The 18354-nt window shown below is 38.1% G+C and overlaps 2 protein-coding genes across 10 annotated transcripts in view; one reads left to right on the forward strand and one right to left on the reverse strand.

The window, feature by feature from the left end:
* Positions 1-10685, forward strand: part of RAF1 (Raf-1 proto-oncogene, serine/threonine kinase) — a 97120-nt gene extending 86435 nt beyond the window's left edge. For 7 of the 9 annotated variants that reach the window (XM_054035740.1, XM_054035741.1, XM_054035738.1 and 4 more), the window contains 4 exons: positions 2624-2755; positions 2934-3062; positions 5050-5184; positions 9540-10685. In XM_054035740.1, coding sequence (XP_053891715.1) covers positions 2624-2755; positions 2934-3062; positions 5050-5184; positions 9540-9680 — 537 coding nt within the window. In that variant the 3' untranslated portion in view covers positions 9681-10685. The remainder of the gene's footprint in view (positions 1-2623; positions 2756-2933; positions 3063-5049; positions 5185-9539) is intronic. The other 2 variants (XM_054035743.1, XM_054035744.1) reach the window with 1 other exon arrangement.
* A 1367-nt stretch (positions 10686-12052) lies between these two features.
* The window catches only part of MKRN2 (makorin ring finger protein 2), a 28939-nt gene continuing 22637 nt past the window's right edge, over positions 12053-18354 (reverse strand). The window contains exons 7-8 of the mRNA XM_054035745.1: positions 17369-17513; positions 12053-16422 (exon numbers count right to left, since the gene is read on the reverse strand). Of these exons, the coding sequence (XP_053891720.1) occupies positions 16279-16422; positions 17369-17513 (289 nt within the window). The 3' untranslated portion in view covers positions 12053-16278. The remainder of the gene's footprint in view (positions 16423-17368; positions 17514-18354) is intronic.

An 18354-nucleotide genomic window follows, 5' to 3' on the forward strand; every position in this document is an offset into this window, starting at 1 on the left:
ATCCTCATGCATGTCAGTGACGTGACAATTTTTTCTGAACAGTAATACCTATTTTGCTACTTTTATACACCGCTGTGGAACTTTGGAATCGGTCCCTGTTGTGCAGCGGTTCTCAAACTGGGGGTCAGGACCCCTCAGGGGGTCACAAGCTGTCAGCCTCCACCCCAAACCCTGCTTTGCCTTTATAATGATGTTAAATATATAAAAAGTGTTTTTAATTTATAAGGAGGGGTTGCACTCAGAGGCTTGCTGTGTGAAAGGAGTCATCAGTACCAAAGTTTGAGAACCACTGCGTGTGTCTAATGTTATCATTAGGGGTCTGCTTATTCTGCAACTGCAGAATTCACATTTGCTAAAAAATTCTGCCACAGAATCAAAGATTTTTTTTTTATTATTTTTAAAACAAAAACATCCACGTTTCTAGTCCTCATGATTGTGAAGAAAATCAGGAAAACTTGAATGGAGTATAAACCAATGCTGTTGTATTCAAATCTTCAGCCCACCTGAAACAATAGCACTGAGAATTTTCAAGTGTCCCATTCATTTCAACAGGTAACTTGGAAATGTACAAAAATGACAGTGAGGTGAAAACATATCATTGTGTCAATACTTCAATTCCAAATAGCTTCCCCCTCCTCTTCAAGTGTGAAAAGCTCCAACTTTCTTAATTCTGCTGATGAATTCTGTAATGCATTTAATGCAAAAAATAGCTGTGTGGGTATTGTGGATCGGGTGACTGCTTGGGTTCTCTCAAGCCCACATGACCCCGTGGCTCTGAGTTTGGGTGGCTAGCCTCAGTCTCTGCAATATCCACATTGGTATTTTTAGCATGCTTGTCTACTTTGGCTGGCAGGCTCAATCCCAGCTGCAACCTTAGATATACCCTTTTTGGCTTCTCACTCCGCCCACCCCTCCCCCGGACCAAAAAGAAAGAAAAGTTGTTTGGTAGAAGGTTTCTGAGGAAATTGATCAAGGAAAGCTTTTTAGTAGCTTATGTCTGGGTTTATGAGAGCAGAATCATTCAACCATGTTTCTTTTCATTAGTTTCTGGCTGCATTGGTCAGAGCACAAGTTTTTTATTTCTGTGTTTTGCAGTGGCTCTAGCATACCATCTGTTTTTTTTTTTTCTTCAACCCTAACTTTACATTTGTTTACATACATTTCTGCATTGTTAAATATTTGCAGTATAAATTCTATTAGGGAATAAAAGTCTGCTGATGATATCAACTGCTAATTTGTGACTAGGAATGCATGTGGTCATGGAGAAGCCACATATTGATGGTATTTGCAATCATGAAAAAAGAATTGGAGCTTTCATTAGTCAGTCAACTTGAAAATCACATTTCTGAAACTTGTATGCCTACATTTATTACAAATAACACATTAAATAATTATACCTGAAAGAGATTGGTGGTGCTGGGAGAGGAAGAGTTCTTTAGTTTGTTAACTTGGCACATTTTTGTGTGTTAGGAAAGCAGAAAACCTTGGAAGTCTTTTGAAACAGAATTTAAAAACTTCCCCTACACACTCTTCTGTATATCTTATTTAGGGGGTAGGTGCTGTCAAACTTAAAATGAGTCAATTTTAAAAAATTCAAATGATAATGTTCCTTTTAAATACAGTGTCCTGTGATCTCTGGCATCAGGGTGTTAAAACAAAAAGACAGTTTCTATCATGGGAATACCACTCCTCCATCAGGCTTGGAACTATTGGATTTTCTGCCTTTTTTCCCCAAGTCTTGGAGGTTGGTACATGATTCTTCTTTCCTCCAACCCCTTTTAAGAACAAGTACAAAGGCCAAAGAATGGTACCTATGAATCACAGCACAAGCTCTAATTCTGTTAGTTTTTAAATGAGTGATTAAGACACAAAAAACTTCCTTAAAATATAACATTTGGTGTTCATATGAAAAAAACTAAAAGAAAAGCAAGGAAATAGGTAAAGTACAAAGATGTGTTTGGCTTCCACAGGGAATGTGGGTGTATTACTTTAGTTCATGTCCACTGTTGAGGAAAAACTCCCATTTTTCACTCCGCTTTCTCAGTAGCTTTAAAGGGTTAGTAAAATGTGCTCACATCTGCATTGTTCTTCTCTGATCCCAAATCTGATTAATATATGTCAATGATCTGTGAAAATACATATGTTTGTGGCAAAGTGAGAAATTCTGCAGAATTTTTTTTTTTTTTTTGGTTTTGGTTTGCCTGTCTGGACATCAGGACCTGAGTGGATTTACTGAAACCATGTACAGGCTGCTGCTGTTTTCAGCAGAGCAGATTGCTCCTTCTGTCTTATTGGTTATTTTAGTTTATAAATTGACAGTGATGGAACCGAGCCAGTAGTTTTTGCCACTTTCCACATACAACACAATACTAGAGTAAGAATAGTAAGTATTTTACCTAATGATAAATTGATAAATGTGAATGTGGCTTCTCTATTAGTTATCGTCCAGTGTAGTGGGTTTGATCCACTGTGGAGTAAATGACGTAGTTACCAAAATCTGTCATAGCCATAGCTATTTTTAAAATTACTTTACTAGAGTAGAAAGTTAACAACTTATCCTGTGTCTTATGCTAATGTTGTTTTTTTCCAGTTAATGTAGCTGTTAATTTGGTTTTTTTTAAAGGCACCAGAGGTGATCCGGATGCAGGATAATAACCCCTTTAGTTTTCAATCAGATGTCTACTCCTATGGAATAGTATTATATGAACTGATGACAGGAGAACTGCCATACTCCCATATTAACAACAGAGATCAGGTGAGAAACATTCAACTCTGGTATAATGCATTGTATTTCTGGGGAATATGCAATCTGTTTATTGAATGTGTGCAACAAGTGTTTACATTTTATGTTTATAACTTGTATTAGGGTTTTCCCTGGGATATAGTTTATGTAGACTATAATAATGTGGTAAATCATCTTAAATTAATACCAGCAGTGTCAATGCACAGCTAGCCACATCCGAGAGTCGTGCTGGCCGCCGCTTCCCGCAGCCCCCATTGGCCTGGAACGGCGAACTGCGGCCAGTGGGAGCTGCGATCGGCCGAACCTGCAGATGCTGCAGGTAAACAAACCGTCCCGGCCCACCAGCGGATTTCCCTGATGGGCTGCGTGTGAAAGGTTGCCGATCCCTGATCTATACCCTGGACAGTGTACTTCCTGGCATACTAGAACTTTATAAAGTGCTCCGTGGATTTATTTGAGTGATCAGTATTATATTTTATTAGAGTAGTAAAGTTGCAGCAGAGCGCTGTAGTGAATTATCATACTGCTGTTGAATCTTTGCAGAGAAGAGAGAACTCCTCTAATTTCAATTATGGGCCTTTTGGCCTAATGAAGTTCAAGTTTGAGCCTATTCATAAAGAAAATAATTTTATTAATTGCAGTTGTCTAGATTTTCTACCAGGAAGGTAGCACATTAATATCTAGAAATCTTGACACTTTGGAATTATCCTGAAATTTACTGAATTGAAAACAAAGGGGTAAACAAAACAAAACAAATATTCTCTCTTCCTGAATGTTTTGCCAATTTCAAGTATCGTATTAATTTATTAATGAATGTTTCCCCCATAATCTGCACTGGCATGGACTGGACTTGAACTCATAGGCCGACTTTATGTCTAGTGTCTTTTGATCCTGAGTTGTCTTTTTGAAGTTTTAGTAATGAGTAATGGAAGAAAACTACACCTCTACCTCGATATAACGCTGTCCTCGGGAGGCAAAAAATCTTACTGCATTATAGGTGAAACCGTGTCATATTGAACTTGCTTTGATCCCCCAGAGTGTGCAGCCCCACCCCCCCGGCGCACTACTTTACCGCATTATATCTGAATTCGTGTTATATCGCGTGGCGTTATATCAAGGTAGCGGTGTAGTTAAACTGTTGACTAAAAAGATCTAGAATATCTTACAGTCCATACTCCAAACCACAGGAAGGCCACATTTGTTATCCTTAAACTGTAACTACTTTTAACATCAAATTAGAAAACAAACTTGGATTTTTTTGAAACAATCCCATTAAATTCTTAGTATGCCATTATACTTGAATTATGTGGAAGCTTTGAACATCCATCCCTGTTGTAAAACATTGGCCTATCAGTAGTAGTAACATGGTTGTCTTGTTACCATTCAAATAAATACAATATTTATTTCTGAAATAGATGGAATGTTTCCCCATGTACTGTAGGAGGACTCTTATTTCAGCAACTTTATTTAATGTTAGACAGTTAGTTTCCTCTTTGGGAACTTTAGCAGTTTTGAATTATATTTAAGTGTGATACAGTTGTTGCAATATTTTTATTCAGCTATATGTACAGACCGAATCCTGAGTTATAATATTAGCTTAATCTGGGCCAAGATATCACTAGATGTCTGTTAGCCACCTTGATCACATTAGTAAGATTCATTAAAGCCTGAGTAACAGTATTGCTAAATCTGAGTTGATATTCTGCTAATCAGGAAGAAACAAAACCTGCAGACACTGTTTTGCATCTTAGCTCACAGTCTAAGAAAACTGAAGCTTATCTTCAGAAAAAAAAATTTCCTTCACAGTTAAATATTTGAAGAGGCCTTCTTCCGCTTTATAGCGCCCTCTAAATGGATATGTGATCTGACAAGGAGTTTTTAGTTAAACTTAAAAATACTGTTTTGTGTTGATCAATCAAAATGTATTGGTAGATTAATGAGTAATCACATAAATTGGACACTTTCTGGCTGGATTTAGGGTTCTTTGTCACTTGAAGTCTTCAACTCCAGCAAGTTACGTAAGGAAACGCTCTAGACTCTGGTCTTGTTGCTATTATTATATGAAAATTAATACATGAAGAAATTATGAACTAACTATGCAGTGTCACTTAGATGTTAGACTGGCAATGTCATCCCTTGGAAAAGCAGGACCACAATTCCAGTTTATTAATTTTGACAAACATTTGACTACAGTAGGACCTCCTGCCTGCCTTCAGTACTTCCACATTAAAAACTGTATTAAAGGGCAGTGAAATAATTCACACTAATGGTGTTCAGATTACCTGCGTTTGTGCCTCCTTGTTTAGATCATTTTTATGGTTGGTCGAGGTTATGCATCTCCAGACCTCAGTAAACTGTACAAGAACTGTCCCAAAGCTATGAAGAGGCTTGTAGCAGATTGTGTGAAGAAAGTTAAGGAGGAAAGACCTCTATTTCCACAGGTAGGAGTCTATTTTTTATTCAGTTTGATTTTTAAACAAGTCCTAGAAATAACCCTTGCATATTCTGTTTCACAAAAAGACACTGTAGAAATAATATTAAGAATATTTTTCAGAGTAACAGCCGTGTTAGTCTGTATCCGCAAAAAGAAGAACAGGAGTACTTGTGGCACCTTAGAGACTAACAAATTTATTAGAGCATAAGCTTTCGTGGACAAACCGGACAGTCTCTACGCAAAAGAATTAATGGACACAAATCTGACATCAGGAATCAAAATACTCAAAAACCAGTGGGAGAACACTTTAACCTGTCTGGTCATTCAGTGACAGACCTGCGGGTGGCTATATTACAACAGAAAAACTTCAAAAACAGACTCCAAAGAGAGACTGCAGAGCTAGAATTGATATGCAAACTAGACACAATCAACTCCGGTTTGAATAAGGACTGGGAATGGCTGAGCCATTACAAACGTTGACTCTATCTCCCCTTGTAAGTACTCTCACACTTCTTATCACACTGTCTGTACTCAGCTAGCTTGATTATCACTTCAAAAGTTTTTTTTCTCTTAATTAATTGGCCTCTCAGAGTTGGTAAGACAACTCCCACCTGTTTATGCTCTCTGTATGTGTGTATATATATCTCCTCATTATATGTTCCATTCTATATGCATCCGAAGAAGTGGGCTGTAGTCCACGAAAGCTTATGCTCTAATAAATTTGTTAGTCTCTAAGGTGCCACAAGTACTCCTGTTCTTCTTTTATTAAGAATATGAAATTCAATAGTGAAAATGGAAGACAAATCCACTGAAAACTGAGGAATAGCACAGAAGTGCTACTTGTATCCTATTCTTGGTATATATTTTTGAGACCCATGCCCTGCACGAGCCTGCTTCCCTATGCACTTGACAATTAATAACCTAAACTGCACTTAAATTTTGCAAATGTCATTAAAAACCTCACTTTACATATACTGATATAGATACTGTTAGTTGGGCAGCATTAAAACTGTTTACTTCCAGGTGACTGGCTTATTCACATTTGAATTTATTTGTTTGCATTAACTTTGCCAGTTTGCCTTATCCGTATTTAAATCTACATGTTTTTTTCTTCAGTATCACTCCAAAATAAACCTGCTTTGGGTAGTTTCATGAGGCCATTTTTGAGTATTTTGACAAAGATGTCTTCCCTCAGCTTCCCAACAGAAGGGTTCATAAGTTACATGCTTTCCCTTAGCCATTGGATTTTTTGTTTTGGCCTGGGTGGGATTTTATAAAAATATCCATGATTCTGATTAAATATCCTCAACAAAAAAAAGTTTTATTTTAATTCTGATTCTTAAATTCTAAGACTATGGGCAGAGCATACAATTCTCCCCACCATCTCCTTTTTCAGAGACAAAATTTAGAGACACTATAAATGGCTGCTGATTGAGTAGCTAGTCTTGGAACCCACAAGGGGAGAGGCAATTCTTGATATTCTTGGAACACAGAATCTGGTCCAAGAGGTGACTATGGGTGAACTGCTTGGTAATAGTGACTATAATGTAATTAAATTTAGCATCCTTGTAGGTGGGAAATTACTCCCACCCCCCACCCCACCCCCCCAAAAAAAGGGAACACCACCACAGTAACATTTAACTTTTAAAAACTAGTTAGATGGAAATTAAAAAGAGCAGTCACAAAGGTAAAATGCTTGCAAGTAGCATAGAGACTACTTAAAAACAACATAATAGATGCTTGGACTAAATCTATACCCCTAGTTTAAAAAAAAAAAAAATAGGACCACCAAAGAACAGAGTAATGGAGGCTGTTAAAGGCAAAAAGAAATCCTTTAAAATTTGGAAGTCAAAAGGTAATAAAGAAAATAGAAAGGACCACACACTCTAGCAAGTAAAATGTACAAGTACAGTAACTCCTCGCTTAATGTTGTAGTTATATTCCTGAAAAATGCAACTTTAAGCGAAACCATGTTAAGCAAATCCAATTTCCCCATAAGAATTAATGTAAATGGGGAGGTTAGGTTCCAGGGAAATTTTTTTCACCAAACAAAAAACTATATATTATATAGATATACACACAGTATATGTTTTAAACAAAAAATTGAATACTGTTCACAGCTATGATGATTGTGAAGCTTGGTTGAGGTGGTGAAGTGAGAGGGTGGAAGAGGGAGGGATATTTCCCAGGAAATGCCTTGCTGCTAAATAATGAACTAGCACTCAGCTGAGCCCTCAAGGGTTAACACATTGTTGTTAATGTAGCCTCTCACACAAGGGAGCACGAACAGGAGGGAGGGGGAGACAGCATAGCAGACAGAGACAGACACACACCTTGTGTGTGGGAGAGAGAGAGAGAGATGCACACTACCCCTTTAAGTAAACTGACCCATTCTTAAGTGCATTGTCTTTTTAAGTGGATCAGGAAGTTGAGACAGCAGCTGTCCCAAGCACTCTGTGTCCCTTTGTCCGTCCCTTCCCTGCTCTATATGGAGAAGGAGTAAATGGGGTGCAGGGGGGAGGGGGACATTAGCTGGAAGGTAAGCTGGTGTAGTGCTTATTTTTAAAAAGGGCTTAGAAGAGATTCTGGCATTTACAGGCTGGTGAGCCTAACTTTACCTGGAAAATTAGAAGAAATGAATAAAAAACAGAATTATCAGACACATAGATAAACATGGTTTGTTGGGGAAGAGTCAGCACAGCTTTTGTAAAGAGAAGTCATGCCTCACCAATCTACTAGAATTCAAGGGAGTCAACAAGCATGTGGAAAGGGTGACCCAGTTGATACAGTGTACTTTAAACTTTCTGAAATTCATTGACAAGGTCCCTCACCAACAGCTCTTAAGGAAGCTAATAGCCAGGGGATAAGAGGGAAGGTCCTCTCATGGATCAGTAACTGTTTGAAAAATAGGAAACAAAGGGTAGGAATAAATGGTCAGTTTTCACAGTGGAAAGAGGTGAACTGCAGGGTCCCCCAAGAATCTGTATTGGGACCTGTGCTATCCAGCATATTCATTAATGATCTGAGAAGTGGCAAAGTTTGCAGATGATATAAAATTATTTGAGATATTTAAGTCCAAAGCTGACTGCGAAGAGTTACAAAGGGATCTCACAAAATTGCAACAAAATAGCAAATGAAATTCAATGTAGATAAGTGGAAATAATGCACATTGGAAAAAATAAACCAAACTATACAAATGCAATGATGGGTTCTAAATTAGCTGTTACAACTCAGGAAAGAGATCTTGGAGTTACTGTGGATTGTTCTCTGAAAACTTCTGCTTCATGTGTAGCAGTTGTCAAAATGGCTAACAGTATGCTAGTAAAAGGATAGAAAACAAGACAGAAAATATGCCATTATATAAATCCATGGTGCACCCAAACCTTGAATACTATGTCCAATTCTGATTGCTGCATTTCAAAAAGGATATAGTGGAATTGGAAAAGGTTCAGAGAAGGGGAACAAAGATGATCAGGGGTATGGAACGGCTTCCATATGAGAGATGGAAAAAAAAAAAATTAGGGCTCTTCATCTTAGAAAAGAGACCTCTAAGGGGGATATGATAGAGGTCTAGTAAAATCACGAAAGGTGTGGGAGAAGTGTTATTAATCCTTTCACACAATAAAAAAAACCAGGGGTCACCGGATGAAATTAATAGGCAGCAGGTTTAATACAAACAAGAGGAAGTACTCTTTTCACACAACTAACCTGTAGAGCTGCTTGCAATGGGATGTTGTAATAGCCAAAAGTATAATTGGTTTCAAAAAAGATCTAGATACATTCATGGATGATAGGTCCATCAATAGCTATTAGCCAAAATTGTTGGATGCTGCAACACCATGCTCATGGTGACCCTAAACCTCTGACTGCCAGAAGCCTGGAGTGGAAGACAGATGAATGACTCCATAATTGCACTGTTCTGTACATGCCCCCTGAAGCTCTGGTATGTGCCAGTCGGAGACAGGATATTGGGCAAGATGGACCAAGGTCTGACCCAATGTGGCAGGTTTTATATTCTTAATCTCTCATATAGGAAACTTGCAGATCATCGCATGGAAAAACTAAAGGAAGGAATCCCACCACTCTGTAGTTATTCACTTAGGTTTTCATTGCTATTATAAACCTTTATGTAGCATAGTCCTTTCAGCCTGATATGCTATGCTTTGACTACTTAAATGGCAGGTTACTATAACTAGACAATTCTGACTAGTGTTCCAATGAAAGCAAATTACTGATCTTGAAAGACACTCTCATCCCATAATAAACTGAGGTTTGGGATTAAAAATAGATTTTCAGGCAGGTTGTTTCTAACAAACCTTCTTGAAATAAGTTTCCTTTTGGTGTTCATTTTTTTTTTTTCAGATACTGTCTTCCATTGAATTGCTGCAGCATTCTTTACCCAAAATCAACCGTAGCGCTTCTGAACCTTCTCTGCATCGTGCAGCCCACACTGAGGACATAAATTCATGCACATTAACATCCACAAGACTACCTGTTTTTTAGGATTGCACGCTCTCTTGCTCTAACCAATAATGAGAAAGAAAACAGTCGTAACAGTTGTGCTTTTAATGCCTCAATCTACAGGATTGCAATGCCAGCAGGATTATCTATCTGTCTCCCAGTTTTAAGAACAAGCTGCTAAGGATTTCTACAGTTTTAATCCTACAGGGACATTTCTCCACGTTGCCTTTTTCTACCATTTCTTTTATTGGGATAGAGTTAACTGAGACTGTAATCAAGAAAATCTATTACTATTTTTTTAATAGATGCACTTGAGCCTTATTTTCCCATAAGCAGAAAAGATGGACATTTCTTTGGCAGTTTTTTTTTTTGATTCTGTTTAATAAATTGGTATTTTTATAGCAAGGATGGCTCAGCATTTGAGGAAAGAAATATTGCAGATTGGTACTGTTCTTTGGATGTCCCATGCCATGTGCCACTGTAAAGTTGGGGGATTTTGACTAAAATGGTCATTTACAAACAGGACTGATGAAAGGAAGAAACGAATTCTGGCGATCAGCTTCTGCAAAGAGTACTCATGAAGCAGATGAAATCTGTTATAACGAATTGCTAAGTCAACACAAAAATAGTTTTGCACATAGAAGAAAAACTTCTGCAGAGGAGTGGAATATATTCTGAATAGTACTGCTCAGAGAAGGAAGCTAGCACAATCTTGCTATGGTCCTCTCCAGTAACTTAAGAAGCTTTTTTGGTACTATTGACTTGTTTCTTACAGCCCAATGAGGTATCAAGTGCGGAATGACAGGCTTTTTTTGGATGAGGAAAGGCTAAGTAACATTATCAGTATATTTCTGCAAAACACGCAGCAACTTCAACCCATTTGAAGCTGTCTTCCGAGAGATGCACTATAAAAGAGGAAACTGAGTGTATACAGTTTTTCTTTCTGATTTGGGTTTTAATTTTGTTTTTATTGCTCCCAAGAAAATGCCTTTATTGTAAACCAAGGTTCCTCTGATTATCTTATTTTAATAAAATAAATTAAATTTAGGTTTAATCTTCAGTGTCATTCTTCAGTGCAATATCTTACAATTCTAAGATGTCTAGATGCATATAGTTCTGCGATCGTGTGCCCATTTAGACATCGGTGTCTTAAATTATCTCTAGAAATTCTAAATTATCACAAATACTCTTCGCTATATTGACCACAATAGGTGGCACGCACAAGTTTTCAAACACTTTGCATGTACTTTAATATGTATATGAATGATTTATAATTAGAAGTTAGCAATTCTGAGCTTGTTGTCCAGCGTCACTTTACAGAACAGTGTGGTAATCCAGAGGTTCCCAAACATTTAATATGTTGACCATTTCTCCTATATGCATAATATCCCTAGGCAACTATAGCAGTGCTTACACATGCACATATTAGGAATGGATATAATGTATTTTTGGCTGTATTTATTGCCATCTTTCAAGAAATGTGAATTATGCTATTTCTGCTCATCGTTTGGCTTCCATCAGTCTGTCTTTCTCAGCTATCACCACTGGTGCATCATGTGACCAGCCATCTTACTACACACTACAATTTAGGAACAGTAAGGTAGCTTAATTTCAGACTGTGGGACAGTCTCTAAATCTCTTTCCTGTTGAATAGTAACACTTAATATTTTTAATATTCTGTTAAGTGTTTTGATTAGGGAAGAATGAACACTAGTTGTAGGGACCATGTGTACTATTTAGGCCTTGGCTGCTATAGTAATACATTATGCTTCTGTTTTTTCCCTAACTTACATTTCAGTTACCCTGAAATGTACTGTCTCTTCCAGTTAAGAGGGATAGGCAGTTATGCAATTCCCTGTATGCTAATGATTGCATAAATCTGAAACCAACAACTACTTTATCTTTGGCATAAGCAGAACCTCAGAGTTATGAACAGCTTGGGAATGGAGATTGTTCTTAACTCTGAACGAAGCATTATGGTGGTTCTTTCAAAAGTTTACAACTGAACATTAACTTAATACAGAATGCTGCTTTCCTTTCCTTTTTTTTTTTTTTTTTAAAGTAGTTTCCGTTTAACACGGTGCTGTATTTGTTTTTGTGTCTCTCTGCTTCTGCCTGATTGTGTACTTCCCGGTTCCAAACTAGGTGTGTGGTTGACTGGTCAGTTCGTAACTCTGAGGTTCTACTGTACCATCTAGAATTCCCTAGCCTGACACTTTGTTAGCTGAAGTGGGAATAATTTGCTAAATGGTAATTATTCTGCTGTGAATTATGCAAACCTCTCTACTCAGTTTTTCAAATTGTTTGCCAGCACCAGACTACTGCCCTCACCTTCTTATTCCATCAGCTGATTTACTCCAAAGCCTTCATGAAAGGGGAGAGAAGAATTACTGAAACACAAAGCAAAGGAGCTGTCAAAATTCTGAGGTACCTTTTAATTTTTACTCCCTGCAGATCAGCAAGGTTCTTGTTACCAGAATAAATGTTCCCACACAAAAAAACCTTAGCTTAACATTAAGGTTGAAGTAGTTTTGTATAACCATTACAAAATTTCAGCATTACAAAGACTAAACGAGCAGTGAAGTGAAATTACCCTTAATGTTCAAATATTTGGTTAAATTCAGCTCGATCATTCTGATGTCATCGAAGAATCACCCTAATCCACAACACGTTGTTGGTAACAAAGTATGAACTATTTTGTTCTGTTCTACAGCTACCAGTCCTTAAATATGTTTTACAAGAAAAAAATTCTAAGAGGATTGGAAAAATACAACATGTTCTGGGTTTCAAAAAGGAATAATTTAAGTTCTAAGCCACTGAACAGATTCACTCGTAACTTAATACAATTTTAAATCTTTACCCTAAGATTAAGGGGTGTGTAACTTTGATTGTAATAAACATTTTACTCCAGGAGTGAAAGGCTAGTACACCAAGCCATGGTTCCAGCTAGCCCCTACAAAATATATATGTTCTAAAGGGAATTTGGGTGCTAATTTTAATGGAAATTGGGCATCAAAATTCCCTAGATGACACTGAAAATTTAGCCATAGTTGTCTTGTTTAATAAATACTACAGCATATGGCATCTCCTGCTGCCTTGCTGACAAAGATAAATAAGGAATTGTCTTGCTTAAAGGATTTCAAAATTAAAGCAAACAAAAGCAGGACAGTGCTGCAGTTTGGTTACCTATGATATGTTTTTTATGGGAGGAGCTACTCTTCAGTACTGGAAATAATGCAGATATCCTTTCCAAAACTAACGACATGCAGCAGAATGCTGAAGATAAGTCACAGAAAGGTAGTGGCACAGTTGTTCGTATAGAAAAAGTGAATGGTCGAAGGTCTATAGATGATTGGCATGGGACTCTTGGTTACAGTGTTAATCTTACAGTACAAGCCTGACCATCTTGCTGAATGTAGCTTGTCTATGCTGCCATACATTCTTGTTGCTGTTTCCTTCATTCTCTCTCCCATTGTTTGTTACTCCTGCTATTTTTCTCAGTTTAGATTGTAATTTCTGGAGGGACGGACTGCCATTTTACTCTCTAGTTGTATAGATCTGATCCTAATGGAGGCCTCTAGGCATTAAAATAAGTAGAAACGTGTGTCAAAAATACTTGGAGGAGCCGGGCACAGGAAAAGTTTCATAGTAATCGTGATCTTACTATCCAGACATAGTTAAATTACAACCTTCTCCAGTGAGATTAAGTTTAGTATCCTGAGCTACAAATAAGGGACAGCACTGCACATTTTCTAGTTGTGGAACAGATAGTTGAAACTTCCATATTCTTTTATATAAAAATGATGCCTAATGAAGGCCATGTAAATCTTCAGGCTTGTTCTAAGTATGCAATCCCAATATCCTAAATTGGATGTGGGGTGCTGCCTCTGAGGGGAGTAAGTGTGAGCTCTCTTCAAATCATTTAACTATGTCTCCACCTGTTCCTTGTGCCCCTTTACTTGCTCCTTCTTTGTACACAAAGTTCTGTTTGAAAAACTACTTATACTGAAGATGTTGGCTAAAGCAGTGGTTCTCAACGAGGAGTATGCGTACCCCTGAGGGTATGCAGAGGTAGGGTGACCACATATCCTGTTTTGGTCTGGATAGTCCCCTTTTTCAGCTGTCCTGGCCATCCTTACTTTTTCACCAAAACCGGGCATTTGTCCCAGAGAAATTTGATGCTGGTGGGTAGCACTGCCTTCAGAGCTGACCCCCTCAGCGGGGCTCAGGAGGTCATCCCCAGCCTCGCTGCAGGTCCCCCCCCGAGCTCTGTGGATCAGTCCCAGCCTGTCCCCTTTTACTTTAAGAAAAATGGTCACCCTACACAGGTCTTTCAAGGAGTACATCAACTTATCTAGATATTGGCCAAGTGTTACAGCAGGCTACATAAAATGCACTAGTGACGTCAGCACAGCTAACTGAAATTTCATATGACTTATGTATACTGCTCTATATACTATACACTGAAATGTAAGTACAATATTTTTATTCCCATTGATTTATTTTATAATTATATAGTAAAAATGAGAAAGCAATTGTTCAGTAATAGTGTGTTGTGACACTTTTGTATTTTATGTCTGATTTTGTAAGCAAATAGTTTGAGGGGATACGTGGGGTATGTAAGACAGACTTCTTGAAGGGGTAAAATAGTCTGGAAAGGTTGAGAGCCTCTGGGCTGTGGTGCTGGCATTTCATTGTTTACTCTGTCCATTAATCTAAACTTTCAGCCAGACATGTTCACTTTTGTGAAGTTCACCTAATCAATTTTGTAAGTTAGTACACTTAAATTATCTGCAGGAATAACCTAGCACAACCTGCACAAAGTCAGCTAAATTTCTACCACACACTACTGGAAAATAATTACCTTTCTCCATCAATCAGCAATAGGTGCATATGTGTACACATGCCCAGAAGCACTGACAGATTCTCCAAATGGCTTCTCCCTTTTCACTTGGAGCAGAGGCCAGAAAGGAAGAAGCATGCAAGTGCCTTCTGGATAGAACATGTATAACTTAAAAGTGAAAGCTACATATGAAAGTAGCCAGCTGCCAACCTTAGAATGAGAGGAGAACCTTGGAATTACGAACACCTTGGGAGTGGAGGTTGTTCCTAATGCTAAAAAAAGCCATTATAGTGGTTCTTTCAAAAGTTTACCAGCAAACATTGACAACTTTGAAATTTTACTATGCAGAAGAAAAATGCTGCTCTTAACCATCTTAATTTAAATGAAACAAGCACAGAAAGTTTCCTTACCATGTCAAATCTTTTGTTTAAACTTTGGTAGTAGTTTACATGTAACACAATACTGTACTGTAGTGGCCTTTTTTTTTTTGGGTCGCTGGTGCTGCTGCCTGATTGTGTACTAACAGATCCAAATGAGGTGTGTTGTTGACTTCGGTTCGTAAGTCTGAGCAAGACCATGATCTGAGAACCCTGGGGAGGGCAAAGGGTTCCACGGCAACCATGCAGAGGTTATTTGGACCATTATAGTGACTGACCTCTTTAGCTTCTAGTTTCTTGGAGACATTGTAAGATGTGTAACTTTCATCTCGGGGATGCATGTAAATTGCTGCATTTAATTTTAAGAGAAATTTAGTTTGCTTCTGTAATTGAAATCCACTACGTACAGTTAAATTGCCACTGATCATGGCAATTCTAGGGGCTTAGGCAACATGTTCTAGTGGATTATAGAGCAGTCTAGTCACATTTTACTGACTCTAGAATGAATTAATCAGACTGTTGATCATTCTTGCATATATCTTCAGTTTGAATATATGTAGCAGTATTGCAGTTTTCAAACACTCTCTCCACTATACTACTTGTAGCGAATCAATGTCCAGACAAAGATTACCCCAGTTTCTCTTTGCACAATATCCAATTTGGACATCAGATGCAGGATTTCTACTACGAAGCAGGTCTAGCCACACCTGCAACCCTGTACTGCAATTCTGTCAGCTCAACTTGTTTGTGTGGATCAGTCCATGGATGTACTTGCTCCAGTAAATGCTGTTTAGAGGGCATTCCATAAGGTGTGTGTATAGAAATAATGCCCAAGAAAGGAACACAGCTGGTTGAAGTGCTGTCCCTTGGATGAGCTGTCAAACCAAGCACCTTGAGTTCTTTCTAAAAAAGTAAGGTGTTTGCACCAATGTCTTGGGAAAATTAGTCTGGAAAATTCAGCAAGGTACAAGTCTGTCTTCCTACTGTGATGCACTTTAGGAGGGGATTATACATTCACTTGTAACTAGGTTTTATCTGTTCTAGCTATACTAGTGCATTTCACCATGCAGCCTTTTACTTTCAGAGAGACAAGGTGGTGAGAGTAGAGTTTACTGAACCCACTTCTGTTGAGGGGGAGAGAGGTAACTGTTTGCAGTGTTAGGCCTAGGATATTAAAGAACTAGGTGTTGAAAAAGGTTTGGCAACTTACCCTTGCTGTTTATGCACAAAATCACCCCCAAACCTCCCTTTCCCTATACACGTGTTAGTTTTTTATTTAATAGCCTTCTGTACTATTGTTTGTATACAGATTATACAAAAGTTCTACAAGAACCTCCCCAGTAAGCTATATTTTTCCTGTAAAAACCAAAACCACCTTTAAGTAAGCAGTGAAAACAGAACTTTTGTTCCTTAGTTCCCTTTATTGAGGAGTGGCAGACTCTTGATCTGCCCCTGAGAGGTGCATGAAAAGCTCTCCAAGCTCAGTCACTTCATCTTCAGCATTGGGTATAGTCCTACTTTCTCTGTCTTCAATAAAATCCCAGAGCCGAACAGAATTGAAGAACTGTGAAACAGAATAATAATTGCCTTTAATGCATTCTCTGAAATAAGAAATGTCAGTTTGTCTGCACTTATACCAGTGTACAGCCTTTCCCAAAGCATTCAGGCTAAAAATATCTACTTTTAAAAAATGCTTTTCATCTCACCTATATTCTTGTTTTACTTCCCCTTTTTTTCTGAAGTTGATAATCAAAACTTGACAGGGGAAGATATGCTCAAGCTCTGCCTAAATTTTAAAAAAGGGGTGGGGAATTGTTTTACTATGGTGTTTTTGCTCACATACAGCGCAGGCGTCACCAACAGCTTGGGAAGGGGAGGTGTAACACCAGCAATATTTTCCCCCACACAATTTCTACCACTGTCAAGTTATTAGCTGAAATTTTAGAGATCATCTAGAAGGGCTAGATGCAGGCACAGCTGAAGTTAGTGGGCCTGTCTAACAACCATAAAGCACAAGCTTAGGAAGTAAGCCTAGACTGTCCCCTCAGAACATTTTCTACAATTCTTGGGAGATACAGCCATGCAACGATAATAGCGCTGAGTCATGGTCCATTGCTGGATGAGTTAAAACAGATGAATTTAAGAATATTTTTGCAGCATAAATGAGGGAGCTGATCCTACAATACTTCCCCATGTGTAACTCCCATCAAAGACAATGGGATGTGTGGGCAATAGCTACGCAATCAGGAATTTGCTAAAAGATGAAGTTTTGAGTACTATGGGAGAGAGAGTGTTCCCTCACAGAGCTCTTGAAAAAATGTTAAATGTAAAAAACTGATTCTGGTTTTCAAGCAAATTCACGATCAGTGTCAAGTTGAGCACCCAAAATTCAAGTCAGCTAATTTTGAAAATCTTGGCCTAAAAGGTGTTTTTAGCCTAGAGAGAAATTATGCCCTTCTATGAAAGGGCAGCTTATATTCAAGTAAATGAATGGCTAAATGTCTGCTTACCCGCACAGTCCCCTCTGAGCTGAGCTGTTTTCGTGGTTTCTCAGGTTCAGCTCGTGTCCCATCAGGGTAAGCATGAAGGTAAAGGCATTTTCCTCCAAATGGGCAGGTTCCCTTTCCTTGTTCAAAGTATTTGCAGGCCTTTTTCCTGAAAGAGAGTAACTAGTTCCTTTAGATGATGGTAAAAATGAAAGCTGTTTCTTGGGGACAGGAGAATGAACTGAGCAGCTTTTCCAGGGTTATCTGCCCCCCCCCCCCTTTTTTTTCTTTTTTTTTTTTTTTAAATTATCACCTCAGAAAGGCCCTGTATCAGCTGACTCTTCTCCCAGTCAAGCGGGATCAGCTCAATAGTTCCAGAACCAGACAATACAGTTAATGCACTGTCTGAAAGGATTTTTTAAAAGATACTCTGTACTGATATCAGTCCCTGCTGACCTACATTTAAACACTCTAATCTTTATCATAAAGCAACAAAAAACTCTTGTTCTAGAAGGTGAAGCCAAGTCATGACACTGCAATGATCACAGCAACTGGGGAAGTCAAGTTTACTCCTTCAAAACTACAATGATAGAAACCTTAGTAGTTCTCACATTCAGTGAGTATCTTTGAGGGAGAAAGGAATCCAAAGCACTATTTAACCTTCAGTATTAAAATGATTTGCTTGCTGAAAACAATAGTTAAGTGTTCTAATTTATACATATGGGGGGGGGGAGAAGAGGTTGAGTTGGTGAGATAGTTTATGAACTGAATCAAACAGATAAAACATGCACTTTAACACTGCAGCCAGAATAATCCTTCATCTGTGTTTGTCGCTTTGCTGTATAAAAGATTACGTTTCCCAGTAACAGATGAAGACAAAGTGGCTCTCATCATCTTAAATCTAATAATATCCTTTATAATTTGGCTAAACTACATCCGAAGAACATCCTGTCCTTTTATGTACTTCCAGTCTAATGATTTTAACTGAAGTTATGTCATCTATAAATCAG

The sequence above is a fragment of the Malaclemys terrapin genome, chromosome 7 (genome assembly GCF_027887155.1).
Source record: "Malaclemys terrapin pileata isolate rMalTer1 chromosome 7, rMalTer1.hap1, whole genome shotgun sequence".
Classification (NCBI taxonomy): Eukaryota; Metazoa; Chordata; order Testudines; family Emydidae; genus Malaclemys; species Malaclemys terrapin.